This window comes from Tupaia chinensis, unplaced genomic scaffold (genome assembly GCF_000334495.1).
Source record: "Tupaia chinensis unplaced genomic scaffold, TupChi_1.0 Scaffold000392_1, whole genome shotgun sequence".
Classification (NCBI taxonomy): domain Eukaryota; kingdom Metazoa; phylum Chordata; class Mammalia; order Scandentia; family Tupaiidae; genus Tupaia; species Tupaia belangeri.
In genome coordinates this window covers 1,318,878-1,333,544 of record NW_006159894.1, presented here as the reverse complement: position 1 = coordinate 1,333,544, position 14,667 = coordinate 1,318,878, and the positions used below count along the sequence as shown (strand labels likewise).

Sequence of the window (14,667 nt, the reverse complement as noted above, 5' to 3'; positions counted from 1 at the left end):
GACGGAGAGATGGAGAAGAGATTGTGGCATGACCAATGTCCCATTGGGAGGACGTGTTCTCCCTCTGTATATCTCCTGTCTAGCAAACACATGTGCCCTCTGGCAAAAATTTTTAAAAGTGGGGGAAGCAGTAGGTTACATGGTGGCTAAAGGCACTGAACTCCCACATGGTTTACCATGGTTTGAGTCCCAGTCCTGGTGACATGCTTTCTCATTTTTCCTGCTCTCTCTCTTGCTTTTTAAAACTCTGTCCCTCTCTGGTCAAGTTTAAATAAGTAAACAAATAAATAAAGTTAAATAATTCTTTAAAAAAGAAAAAATTGTCCTAATTCCTTTATTCAGGAATTGTGTGTGTGTATAGGCCTTTACCTAAAAAAATTATTGAGAGATTTTTCTTGTATTATTTTAATAATAGTGGATAAAACAGACCTAAGTCTGAATTTTGTTTAAAAGAATTATTTTATTTAACTTTATTTATTTTACCTTGACCAGAGAGGGACAGAACAAAAGAGAGAGAGAAAGTGAAAAAGTAAGCCACCAGGTCCAGGACTCGAAGCACAGTTGATCATGTGGGAGTCCAGCACCTTTAACTACCATACCACCTGCCGGTCCCCTAAGTCTGAATTTTAAAATAACTGAAAGGAGTAAACATTAATCTATCTCTTTAAGAATTATTTTCATTTAATTTATTTTAATTTGCTACAGGACGCATGCACTTACCAGAGAGAGACAAAGAGAAGGAAAGGGAGAAAGCAAGCCACCAGGTCCAGGACTTGAACTGAGGTTGGTCATGTAGGTGTCCAGTGCCTTGACCATCATGCCCCCTGCTGACCCTAGACGTTAATCTTAAATCTTTTATGGAGAATGACTTTTCTCAAATGGTGTTTTCTTTTCTTTCAAAGCTACATAGAAAGCCACCTAATTTTGCATCCTACTTAGGGTGCCTTTTTTTTTTCTTTTTTGAGTTTTTTGCTATTAGGGCATGTGTGCTCACCAGAAAGACAGAAAGAGACAGAAAGCAGAAAAAATATCACCCCCCAAGGAGGATGACCACGCCACAATCCTTTTTCCTCCAGTCTCACAGGATCTTGGGCACCCACGCAAATGCACCTAGTGTGAGTTTAAGCCACCGGGTCTAGGACTTGAACCATGGTCTACTACACAGGAGTCCAGCGACATAGCCATTATGCCAACTGCTGGTCCCCTTAGGATCCCTTTTGATCACTGCTAAGACACAGTTTTTTTTGTTTGTTTATTTGTTTTTTTGTTTTTGGAGAGGTTTTTGTTGTAGGGTGCATGCACTCGCCAGACAGAGACACAGAAAGCGAGAAATCAGCCCCCGGGAGGGGATGGCCACGCCGCAATCCCTTCTCCTCTTGGGATCTTGGGCACATACGCACATGCCTGGTGTGAGTTTAAGCTGCTGAGTCCGGGACTCGAACCACGGTCCACTACATGGGAGTCCAGCGACATGGCCATTACGCTAACTGCTGGTCCCAAGATACAGTTTTACATTCATGAAAGGGTGATACTCCAACCTCCACTATAATTCAGCTACTAGTACATCTACTCCATTAGGGAATTACTAAGATCTAATTAGATAATGCAGTACAAAACCGTACTCAATTAGGAATACTAAGTGTATCAACAAAAAAAACTTAGTATCTAAAGTACAGATTTACTCCCCCAAGATAAAATGCTTCTAGAAATCCAGTTTATAATTTTACCCTTTAAAAAATAGCAGAGCCTGATTGTAATTTTTGTATCTTTCTATATGGGTATACTTTTATACTTAGTGTGAGACATTAAATTAATCAAACAACTGTTGCGTGTTTTAAGATGCCCAGACTTGGAGGATCCCCACAGTCTTCTCATGGTTACAACAAGTAGGACACCTCTCTGAAGAAGAGATGGCCAGAACATTTAATTGTGGGATCGGGGCCGTCCTTGTGGTATCAAAGGATCAAGTAGACCAGGTTCTGGAGGATATTCAGCAGCGTAAGGAAGAAGCCTGGGTGATTGGCAGTGTAGTTGCACGCCCTGAAGGTAATTGCTCAACTAGTCCTGCCTCAAGTTTTCTGTCCACTTTTCATTTCAACCATGGCCACAGCAATTGTCTGTACACTGGTGTAACATGACAGCACTTACTCTAGGGACATCACATATCCCTTCATTTCTGCCTCAGGACTCAGCACTCGTGTATAATATTTACATATGCACAGCTACATGCCACAAGATCACTGCCCAAAGTAAATTCCCTGTACACAGGACCTTGTGCCTCTGATTTGTGGTTAAGCTCAATTAAATAGCGAACAAACATCCAGACAAATACTGCATATTATTCAGGCCTCTGCTAGAAGTGTTAGAACTTGGCAGGATGGCAAAAAATCCATGCAGATTAGCCAAGAAATGTATCAGAGTTTGCTGACTGTATCTTTTCTGCCTTTCTTCTCTCTATTGCCTAGGTATCATTTTCAGGCAGCTTCTCCGAATACCAGGATAACATCCTTCAGTCCCATTATATTAAGAGAGAACCTCTTCTTTCTTAACATCCAATATTAAGTCTTTGGTCTTACATGCCTGCTCCTGAGCCCTGGAGGTCATGGTGCTATCCAGATGGCCTCACTAAGATTTGGGGAGTAGGACACTGGCAGGCAGTAATAAATCCACTGCATGCTTCCATACAGTGATGTGTTTTGTATCCCTTAATTGAAGTAGCTGTTCCATGTATTGAATGGGTAGCTGGAAGTGATAGAAACCTGTTGTTCATCTCAGTCCTTACATATCTTATTTTCATAATAAAAAAAGGCATTCTAAAATTTTTGTAAAATAGTTCTTTTCATATTATTTCTGTTGATTCATAATTATTCTTTACTTATTTATGGATATGTTTGAAATGAAGGTTCCCCAAGCGTGAAAGTCAAGAATCTGATTGAAACCATGCAGATAAATGGGTTGGAGAATGGCTCCATGAACGATCATTTCTCTGTCCAATCAAAAAAAGCAAGAGTGGCTGTCTTAATATCTGGAACAGGTAAATGGCTTCCTCTTCACTGCAGAATTGTAGAAATGTTCTTCCCTTCCTCCCTGCCACTCCCTCTGCCCTAATAGTCAAAAATAAACTCTTTCAGATCATAAGGATTTTCTCAGCACAGGCTAGAAGGAAAGTCTCTTACGACTTTTCTTTTTTCTTTTTTTTTTTTTTAGAATTATTTATTTCATGAACGTTCATTTCTCTGTCCAATCAAAAAAAGCAAGAGTGGCTGTCTTAATATCTGGAACAGGTAAATGGCTTCCTCTTCACTGCAGAATTGTAGAAATGTTCTTCCCTTCCTCCCTGCCACTCCCTCTGCCCTAATAGTCAAAAATAAACTCTTTCAGATCATAAGGATTTTCTCAGCACAGGCTAGAAGGAAAGTCTCTTACGACTTTTCTTTTTTCTTTTTTTTTTTTTAAGAATTATTTATTTATTTATTTCCATGTGTTACTGTTATTTTTTTCTTTATTTGACAAGAGAGAGAGAAAGGGAAAGTGAGAAAGCAAGCCATCAGGTCCAGGACTTGAACCATGGTTGGCCATGTGGGAATCCAGCACCCTTATCCACCACACCACCTGCTGGCCCCTTTTATGACTTTTCTTATGCATTTGAGACAGCTCCCAAACATAAACATAGAAGAGGTGAAAAAGATGCTGAAAGTAAAAGAAAAGACAGGATGGAAATTTCAATTTTTTGCAACATGGCTTTGTTTTTCAAATATCTGAAAACAATGAAATGTTTAAATTGTTCATAGGGTTGTGAACAAGAAATTTATGTTCAACCTTTGTAGAGTAGAGGATAAATAATCTCTCTCTCTCTGTCTCTCTGATCAAAGTAAAATAAATGAGGGACCAGCAGTTAGTATAATGGCTATGTCGCTGGACTCCCACGTATTCGACTGCGGTTTGCGTCCCAGACCCGGTGGCTTAAAACTCACGCCAGGTCATGTGCGTGCGTGCCCAAGATCCCGAGAGGAGAATGGAGAAGGGATTGTGGCGTGGTCATACCCCCGGGGGGTGATTTCTTGCTTTCTGTCTTTCTGGCGAGTGCACGTGCCCTATGGCAAAAACCTCTCGAAAAAAAAAAAAAGAAAAGAAAAGAAAAAGTAAAATAAATGAATGAATAAAATAAGTAATTCTTTAAAAAATAATAAATACAATTAAATAAATAATTACTTTTTTAAAAGAAAGCTTAACCAATCTCTAAACTGGCACATAATTCTCTTTAACAAGTATGAGCTCACGCGTGTTTTTCTCCCTTTTCAGGATCGAATCTCCAAGCACTCATAGACAGTACTCGAGATCCAAATAGCTCTGCACACATTGTTGTTGTTATCTCCAACAAAGCCGCAGTCGCTGGATTGGACAAAGCAGAAAGAGCTGGTATTCCCACCAGAGTGAGTAACTTGGGAAAGTCCCTTTCCTGCAGACTGTATTTAAACTTACATTCTGCCCTCATGTAAGTACCATCTTGCTTTTTGAATTTATGCATTTTGGGTAGGTACCCGCCTTGACTTCTCTTTCATCCTCTCTATCAAATGTGTCTCCACAGCAAGCAAAGTATGGTCTGTGTAAAGATTGAGTTTTAAGTAATTTTTGTTAATTCACTAACAAAGGTTATGCTTTTTCTGTTACAGGTAATTAATCATAAATTATATAAAAATCGTGTAGAATTTGACAATGCAATTGACCAAGTCCTCGAAGAGTTTTCCACAGACATAGTCTGTCTTGCAGGCTTTATGAGGATTCTGTCTGGCCCCTTTGTCAAAAAATGGAATGGTATGCAAAAATTGTTGGACATCTCATTGGGAAGTAACTGAAAGTAGGCTCCAGAGTAGTTAACTTGCCAAACAGCTGCAGTAGTGAAATATATTCACTGTGACATTTTACTTTAACATAGGTCATAATTTTGCTTTGCTATAATTAGTCACATTTTCCAATATAACTTTGTTTTGTTTCACAGTACTGCAAAGATATTTTATATTCTGAATAAATATTCAGAAGACCCTTTTTTCACTTGATCAGAAGTAACAGAGAGTGATTTCCTGTATCCCAAAAGGAAGAGTCCATCTTTTCCTTAAGAAACATAGACCAAGGCCAGCCCCTAAGTGCAGTGGTTAAACAAAACCTATGTGGCCAACTGTGGTTCATATCCCAGCCTCGGTGGCTTAAAAAACATTCAGGGCACTTGTGCATGCATGCCCCAAATCCTGATGGAATGGAAGGGTGAAGGGAAAAGGATTACAGTGAGACCACGCCCTGTTAAGTATTTTTTTTTTTTCCTCTCTTTTTCTCTCTCTCTTTGGCAATCACATGTACCCTCTAGCGATTAAAATAAGTGTGTGTGTGTGTGTGTGTGTGTGTGTGTGTGTGTGTGTGTTTGCATATATATGACAATTGCCAGAAGATGGCAAGGAAGGCAGTGTTGCCTTCCTTGAAAACACATACTATCCTGTGTTGCCCCCTTTTTCCCCAAAAACTTTGACTGCATTCTGTTTTCCTTTTTTTGTGCATACATTTGGGCAGTTAATGCATTTTCCCTCCAGGGAGTTTGTTTTCTTAGGTGAATATAGTTATAGCACTTATAGCAATGCCTCTGATGAAAGAAAGGCTCACAGAACTAATCTAGCATCTAGCTGGTGTACACAACACTGTGATTAAAAGTCATGCACATAGACATTGTGTAAGAACCTCTTCCCTCATTAAAGTTTATACTAGCAGATGGGCCAGCAGGTGGCATGGTGGTGAAGGTGCTGGACTCCCACATGGCTGATTGCAGCTTCCAAGTCTCAGACCTGGCAGCTTGCTTGCTTTCTCTCTCTGTCTCTCTCTCTCTGATTCTCTGTCTCTGGTGAGCCCTATACTAAATAAAAATAATAATAAATAAAAGTAAATAATTCTTTTTAAAAAAAAGAATTTGTACCAGCAACAAGTAGAAGTTTCTTCAAGAGCCCTCATCCAGCTTAGATCTCTCACCTTTCCATCACAAGTGCCTGTTTAGAGCCCCCCAGCATGCCATTGCCAGGCACTTGCTGCTCCAGGGCCTTGTTAGATGAAGACTATACTTCCTTTACCTCATTTCTGTATTTGGCAAAGAAAATACCCATTCCAAAAATACAGTTCATGTTGACATTTATTTTAGGCAGGAAAGTGTATATTTCATAACTTTTTTTTTGACCAGAGAGGGAGAGAGTGAAAGAGAGAGAGAGGGAAAATGAGAAGGCAAGCTGCCAGGTCCAGGACTCAAACCACAGTTGTTGGCCACGTGGGAATCCAGTGCCCTTAACCACCACGCCACCTGCCAGCCCCTTGTTTTGTTTGTTTGAAGAGAGATTTTTGCTATAGGTTGTCTGTGCTCACCAGAGAGAGAGAGAGAGAGAGAAGCGAGAAATCATCCCACAGGGGACATGGCAATGCCATGTCCTCTCGAGATTTTGGGCATGCACATACGTGCATCTGGCATGAGTTCAAAGCCACTGAGTCCAGAATTTGAACCACAGTCATCCATGTAAGAGTCCAGTGACATAACCATTTATTCCATCTGCTGGTCCCAACATGTGGGTTTTTTAAATTCTTACTACTGTGGTTTTTTGTTTGTTTGTTTTAATGATTTATTTTGTTTTTTGACTAGAGACATAGAAAGAGGGAGAGCAAGGAAGGAAGCTGCCAGGTCCAGGACTCGAACCGCAGTCGGCCATATGGGAATTCAACACCCTAACCACCACACCACCTGCTGGCCCTTGTTTTTTGGGGGGTTTTTTTGTTTGTTTGATTTTTGTTTTTTGGTTTTTTGTCTTAGGGCATGTGCACATGCCAGAGAGAGAAAGAGAGGGAAAGTGAGAAGTCACCCCCTAGGGAAGATGGCCATATCATAATCTCTTCTCCATTCTTTTGAAGTTTTGGACATAAACACACACGTGCACACACACACTGCATTCTAAGAGGTCTGGAACTTGAACCACACAGTCACCATGCGGGATCTAGTGCTTCCACATTACCTGCAGGCCCAAATTCTGACTATTATGCTTTTTTAATTTCTAGGGAAAATGCTCAATATCCACCCATCCTTGCTCCCTTCTTTTAAGGGTTCCAATGCCCATGAGCAAGTCCTGGAAGCTGGAGTCACAATTACTGGGTGCACCGTACACTTTGTAGCTGTAAGTATCTTTTTCTGCCAAAGTATACCTGATTCTTTTTTTTTAATCTTTTTTTTTTTTAATTTTATTTATTTATTCTAATTTGACCATAGAGTGACACGAGAAAGAAAGAGAGAGAAAAAGCAAGCCACCATGTCTGGGACTCAAACCATGGTTGGCCATGTGGGAGTGTCCAGAACCTTAACCACCACGCCACCTGCTGGCCCCAGTATACTTGATTCTTGAACAGCATGTTCAAACTGTGCAGTGAGTGCAGTTTAAACTATACAAGTTCATTTATACAGATCTTTTTTCAGAAAAATTATTAGAAAATGCAGTATAACAGTATGAATGCATTTTCTCTTAGGATTTTTTAATAACACTTTTTTCTCTAGTTTACTTAATTGTAATAATATATAATACATGTAACATACAAAACAGGTGTTAACTGTTTATTATTAGGCCTTCCAGTCAACAGGAGGCTATTAGTGGTTATGTTTCCAGAGTCAAAAGTTATATGAAGGGACCAGCAGTTAGCATAATGGCTATGTCACTGGACTGCCACGTAACCGACCGCGGTTTGAGTCCCGGACCCAGTGGCTTAAAACACGCCGGGCGCGTGTGGGTACGTGCCCAAGATCCCTAGAGGAGAATGGAGGAGAAGGGATTGTGGTGTGGCCATCCTCCCTGGGGGGTGATTTCTCGCTTTCTGTCTCTCTCTCTGGCGAGCGCATGTGCCCTATGGCAAAAAAAGAAAAAAAAGAACCTCTCCAAAAAAAAAAAAAAAGTTATATGAAGATTTTCAGCTGGGCAGGGTGTTGGTGCTCCTAACCCTCCTCACATTACCCAAGGGTTGATTGTAGTATTAGTGTTTAGGTGTGAATTACACTGCTAGAAGATAATGTTCAAAACTCTCTGTCCTTTTCCAGGAAGATGTAGATGCTGGACAAATTATTTTACAAGAAGCTGTTCCTGTGAAGAGGGGTGACACTGTGGCCACTCTGTCTGAAAGAGTAAAATTAGCAGAACACAAAATATTTCCCACAGCCCTCCAGCTGGTGGCCAGTGGAACTGTACAGCTTGGAGAAAATGGCAAGATCTGTTGGGTCAAAGAGGAATAAAGCCACCTATTTCAGAAATGAAGCTGATTTTTTTAAGAATTATGGCTATTTGTTTGGTGGCTTTTTATCATAGTGTTGGCACAGAAAAGAAACTACTGAAAGAAAGACCTCACCCTTTAATGAACAGAAATCCGTTAAAAGCAAGACTACTGCAGCATATCTAGGATATACATGTGCCTCTGCCTGTGAGGCGGGAAGGTGTGACCCCAAATTAGAGTGGTGGTAAATTTAGAAATAACAGACAAGTAGAGAAAAGCGGGTATTGGGTGGATGGGGCATCTCTGATGGAAATCGCCCTGGCACTGAGCCCTTCCTAGGTTTATTCTATAGGGCGAAGGGAGGCCGGAGAAGCACAAGGTAAAAAGTCAGCTGTAGAACGTCTTGTCTTTTCTTGTGGTTCTAAACAAGCCTCCCCTGGCCTCTGGTTGAAACAGTTTCCTTTAACCCCCACCGGCTGTGGAGCATCAGTCTAAGAGAGCTGATCTGTGCCTTTGCTCATCTTTAAAGGTCACCATTGTTCAGGTCAGACTCAGCCACTCCCCACATACATGTGTCATCATTTCTCATGATCTTCTAAGGCTACTTGCTTAGGACTTTCTTGTCTAGTTATGCAGAATTCCTTCACTCTCGGTCAGATAAGATATCAAACTTTTGGGACCAGCAGTTAGCGTAATGGCTATGTCGCTGGACTCCCATGTAGTCGACAGCGGTTCGAATCCCTTAAGATTTGGAACAAGTAGGAGATGCCCAAGTATATCACCTGGGTTCCATTCATGTTCTTAATTGTCCCCAGTGCATAAAAGTAGCCCAGCCTCCTTCTGACCAGGGTCAAAAGAATAACTCTTGCTCAAGAGTTTATCTCCTCATATTGCATATCTACACTGATAGGAATTGAGACTCCTCCAGTTATCCTGATCATAATTTGGTGTCATCAAACTTCCAGTAGCTCCCATTTCTAAGTGAGCTTTGAAGTGTCAAACATTCCTGTCATTGGGCCAGACCCATAGTCTAGTGGCTAAGGGAACCAGATCCCAGGTGGCCAGCCACAGTTCAAATCCTGGCCACAGAAGATTGGAAAATAAGCCATGTATATGTGTATGAATGCCCCAAACCCCAACAGGATGAAAAAATGGAGGAGAAAGTGTTGCTGTGTGATCACATCCCATTGGAAGTAGCTTTCTCACTTTTTCTTTCATCCCTTTTCCTCCCTTCGTTTCTCCCCTCCTTCCTTCCCCCTCTCTGTCTTCTCTGACAAGCCCACGCATCCTATGAGAAAACAAAAAAAATTAATGGTTTCTATAATACTCAGACTTTAGCATCACAGTTACTCTATAGTTTATAAACACCCATACTTGTATAGATCACTATGAGGGTTAAAGAGAGAGTTTAGATTCAAGCATAAGGCTCGAGGCACTTCACTTGTCTTCTGTATCTCCATTTCATCATAGATTAAAGTAGGCAAATGCCTGTCATACACTTGTTTTGATAACTAAATTGAGTATGTGTGAGTGCTCAGAACAGTGCTGGGCAGAATAGGTATTCAGAGGTTACCAGCTTTTTTTTTCATAGTTCCAATTATAAAAACTATTATAATTCATTATTCAACAAATTCAGCTTGAGTTTAATATTGAGAATTAAATGGAATATTGGAAGAATGGTAGGCACTCTTCAGGAGGGATGACATAGAGGTATAATGGGACTGTGTATTTCCCACTTTAGATAATTATTTCCCATCTGGCTGTGCACTTCTGGACATGGGAGGTCTGAATGACATGTTGGACAGATATGTGTAACCCTACCCATAACGCACCACACTTAGGACCACATTCCTCTGCTAGTACTGTGAGTGAACAAGGAACAGGAATGGCACCCAGTCCAAAGGAACCAGTCACCCTGCTCTTTTAGGCAGCATTTCACCAAGTCAGTCTTGCAGTCTTGAGTTTGTTGTCATGCCTCAGCCTCCTGAGAAGCTGGGACTCCAGGCTCATGCCACTGCCTGGCTTTTAAGGGTGGGCTAGCAATTGAACTGGGGTCTCCTGTGTAGCCTTAACCTGTCAAACAGCAGCACTCAGTCTGTGCTACCATGAATGGGCCATTATATTAGCTTAGTTTGGCTCTCCTCACTTTTTTCCAGTAGCTTTCTGCTAGTCTTGCCCAGTTATTTTTCTTATGCATTTTTTATAAAGAATTCTTTTTTTTTTTTTAATTTGCTATGGGCACATGCACTCACCAGAGAGAGAGAAAGTGAGAAAGCAAGCCGCCGGGTTCATGACTTAAACCACAGCCATGTGAGAGTCCATTGCCTCAACTATTGTTCCACTTGCTGGGCCCTCCTATGGACTTTTTAAATATTTTTAAGTTTTTGCCTTAAGATGTGTGTGTTTGCCTTAAGATGTGTGCTAGGCAAGGGGGTGGGGAGTAATAAATCACCCCTTGGGGGTTGGCCAGGCCACAATCCCTTCTCCATTCTCCTCTTTAGATTTTGGGCATGCATGCATATGTGCCTGGCATGTTTTTCAAGCTGCTGAGTCTGGGACTTGAACCATGGTCAGCCACATGAGAATCCAGTGCCTTAACCACCATACCACCTTCTGGCCCCTCCTTACGCACTTTTAGATCAGTTTATATAGTGTGCATATGCTATGACTTAGTTTTCAATCATGATAGAGTCTTCGTCTAATTATCAATATGTTTTTGAATTTTATTGGGGTATAACATAGGAAAATGTGCACCTACATAAGCATAATTACTCCAGTTTTCACAAAGTGAACACACCTGAGAACCAGCACTCATGTAAAGAAATATTGCCAACATTCCAGAAACCTCTCATTACTTCTAGATGTTATTCATTCCTCACTCCTACCCCTCCAAGGGTAACCACTCCTCTGACAATAATTTTGCCTTGTTTTAAGCTTTATATAAAAGGAAGCTTAGAAGATGTACATTTTTTGTTTCTAGCTTTGTTCACATTAGTCTTGCAAGAATTGTATTGTTTCATGTTTTCAATAGGTCATTCCTTATAAGAATATACCAAAATTTGTCTATTGTTGTCAATTTGGATGTTTCCAATATAGGTCTATTAATACTGCTATGAACATTTTTGTACATGTGTATTTGATGACTGTATCTTCATATTTCTATTAGGTAGATTCCTAGGAGTGGAATTGCTGTGGCACTGAATAATTGTTTGTTTGTTTGTTTGTTTGTTTTTGAGAAGTAGACTGCTTAGCATTTCCCATTAGTTCATTCATTCATTTTAATTTGACCAGAGAAGGACAGAGCAAGAGTGAGAGAGAGAGAAAGTGAGACAATAAGCCACTAGGTCTGGGACTTGAACCACAGTTGGCCATGTGGGTGTTCAGTCTCTTGAATCACCACACCATCTGCTGGCCCTGACCAACATTTTCTTGAAGTCTGGACCATTTTACACTCACCAGCAGTATTATGAGAATTCTGGTTGTTCCGCAACCTTACAGAGCAGAGTATGGTCTATTTATCCCTCCATTGTAGCCAATTTTGTGGGTGGATAAAGCAATCACATTTTGATTTTAATTTCCCAGTTGACTAATTAAATTGAGACCCTTTCAATATACACTTGACTTGTTTTCTAATCTGTGTCATCAACCTCTTTTTAAATAGCCTTCAGTTTTCTGATTTATAAGATCTATCTATGGTGCAACCAGGTGACCTGGTAGGTAGGGTGGCTGGATTCCCACATGGCTGATGTGGTTTGAATCCTAGACTCGAGTGGCTTGAAGAAATGCCAAGCCATGCATGCCCAAAGTCCTGAAAAGAGAAGGGATTGTAGAGTGGCCATCCCTCCTGGGGAGTAATTTCTCACCTTCCTTCTTTTTGTCTCTCCTCTCGGAGGAGCACATAAATCTTATGACAAAAAAAAAAAAAATCCATCTTCCCCCTTCCTCTGAGCTTTTTCCCAAGGTTTATCTTAAATACTGAAATTTCCTGCTGGCCCAAGGAAATCTCAAAGGAAAGGAGTTTCATAGTTTATAACTTGGTTTACAAAGAGAGACTTCAGTTTGATTTTAAAAAAACCTGGGGCTGGGAACCAGCAGTTAGCGTAATGGCTATGTCGCTGGACTCCCACATAGTCGACCACAGTTTGCGTCCCGGACCCAGTGGCTGAAACTCAAGCCAGGCGCGTGTGCATGCGTGCCCAAGATCCCGAGAGGAGAATGGAGGAGAAGGGATTGTGGCATGCCCATCCTCTCTGGGGGGTGATTTCTCGCTTTCTGTCTCTCTTTCTGGCGAGCGCACGCACCCTATAGCGAAACCCTCTCCAAAAAAAAAAACCTAGGGCTAGCAGGGGGCATAGGGATTAAGGTGCTGGACTCCACCATGGCCAACCACATTTCAAGTCCTGGATCCAGTGACTTGAAACGCACCAGGCACGTTTGTGTGCATGGCCAAAATCCCAAGAGTTGAATGGAGGAGAGGGGACTGCAGAGTGGCCACCCTCCACCTAGGGAGCAATTTCTTTCTGTCTTTGTCTCTGGCAAGTGTATGCTCACTATAGCAAAAATCTCTTTAAAAAAAAAAAAACCTTCCAAGCCAGCCCCTTAGCCTAATGATTAAGGGAGCCAGATCCCACATAGCCAGCCATGGTTTGAATCCTCCCCAGGCAGCTTGAATAATACGCTTAGTATGTATGTGTGCATGCCCAACATTCTGATGGGATGGAAAAATGGAGGGAAAAGAATAGTGGTGTGACCATGCCCCACTGAAGGTGCTTTCTCCTTCTCGTCTCTGGTGAGCACAGGCACACTGGCAATTTAAAAAATAAACCTTCCTGGGCTGGCCCCAAAGTGTAGCAGCTCAATGTTGCACAGAGGTTACTGGATCCCACATGGCTATCCAGGGTTCCAGTTCTGGCCCTGGCAGCTAAAAGCACCCCAAGGCACACATGTCACCCAAGAATACCAACAGGATGGAAAATTGGAGGAATGGGAGTTGCAGCCTGACCCAGACCTGTTGGGGGGTGTGCACTTTCTTGCATGTACCCTCTAGCACACACACAAAAAAAAATCCTGGGGGCTATTTCTTTTAAAAAGCCACACTTGTTTTTTAGATGCCAAATCTAGGGGGGTTTACACATTATTCCTTCTTTTTTTTCTTCTAGCTTCACTTCAGGCCTCTTACAATCCAGAGTCCTGGCAAATAAACAGTACAGGGGTTTGCATTCTTGCATCCAGGTTATTAGCAGCAGAGAGTTTGGAATAATCAAATTCTAGCACCCACCACCTGCCATTAAACACCCAGAAGGGAAAGTGCAGGAGGAAGTACTAGGGAACGATCAACAGCAATGTATGGGTCATTATCAGAGAGACACAGAGATCCCAGAATCAGGTTCAAAGTCCTAAATTCCAATTAAAAGCCAAACGAATATCCCCAGGAAAGTCTCCCCAAATCTCACTGTGAATCTGTAAGGAAGCCATTTTTACCTAGAGAATTGGACCGAGGAATGAAAAGGTCAGCAGCTACAGGCAAAGTATAAGGACATCATGACAGTCCACCCTCTCGCAAACCACATTCCTTGGAGTTTGTCCTGTACAAGAGCCTAGTAAACAGAATTTGATGAATAAATAGGCTCATCAGCCCCATCACAGGGCTGGGAACCATAGACCAGTGACCCCCCTACTACATGTCTTCTGATTTCTCCATGTCTGGTCTGCTCTTAATTCAGTGCTCTAACACTACACGGTAATTTTCATGCCATCGTCATGCTCATTTTGTATTTGGAAATCACCAGGTAAGAGGAGGCTACCTTCTCCCCAGTCAAACTTGAGACAGAAGACTGGGTTCCTATTACAAGTTGTTTGGAGTGAGACCAGCAACTGGCATAATGGTTATGTCACTGGACTCCCACATAGTTGACCACAGTTCAAGCCCCAGGTCTGGTGGGAACCAGTAGTTAGCGTAATGGCTATGCTGCTGGACTCCCACGTAGTAGACCACAGTTCCCGTCCTGGACCGGGTGGCTTAAAACTCACGCCAGGCGTGTGTGCATGCATGCCCAAGATCCCGAGAGGAGAATGGAGGAGAAGGAATTGCAGCGTGACCATCCCCCTTAGGGGGTGATTTCTCGCTTTTTGTCTCTATGTCTCTCTGTCGGTCTGGCGAGTGCACGCGCTCTATAGCGAAAACCCTCTCCAAAAAAAAAAGTCCCAGGTCTGGTGACTTAAATGCATGCCGGACTCATATGTGCCCAAGATCCCAAAAGGAGAATGGAGAAAGGACTGTGGCATGGCCATCTCCCCTGGGGCTTGATTTCTTGCTTTCTGTCTCTGGCAAGCACATGTGCCCTATAATAAAAATCTCTTTACAAAAAAAAAAAAAAAAAGCTGTTGTGTGTTGTG

At 41.8% G+C, this 14,667-nt stretch overlaps 1 protein-coding gene across 1 annotated transcript; it reads left to right on the top strand.

Moving 5' to 3' along the window:
* Positions 1–1,470: 1,470 nt before the first annotated feature.
* On the top strand, positions 1,471–9,348 carry LOC102475254 (trifunctional purine biosynthetic protein adenosine-3-like). The gene is made up of 6 exons (XM_027773981.1): positions 1,471–2,046; positions 2,903–3,034; positions 4,303–4,433; positions 4,674–4,815; positions 7,078–7,193; positions 8,102–9,348. Exons 1-6 carry the CDS (start codon positions 1,911–1,913, stop codon positions 8,291–8,293), a joined length of 849 nt encoding a protein of 282 aa, XP_027629782.1. The 5' UTR covers positions 1,471–1,910; the 3' UTR covers positions 8,294–9,348.
* The last annotated feature ends 5,319 nt before the right edge of the window (positions 9,349–14,667 follow it).

Coding starts and splice junctions, on each gene's coding strand:
- LOC102475254 (XM_027773981.1), top strand. CDS start 1,911: ATGGCCAGAACATTTAATTGTGGGATCGGGGCCGTCCTTGTGGTATCA. Junction 3,035..4,302: donor TGTCTTAATATCTGGAACAG/GTAAATGGCTTC, acceptor CTCCCTTTTCAG/GATCGAATCTCCAAGCACTC. Junction 7,194..8,101: donor GCACCGTACACTTTGTAGCT/GTAAGTATCTTT, acceptor GTCCTTTTCCAG/GAAGATGTAGATGCTGGACA.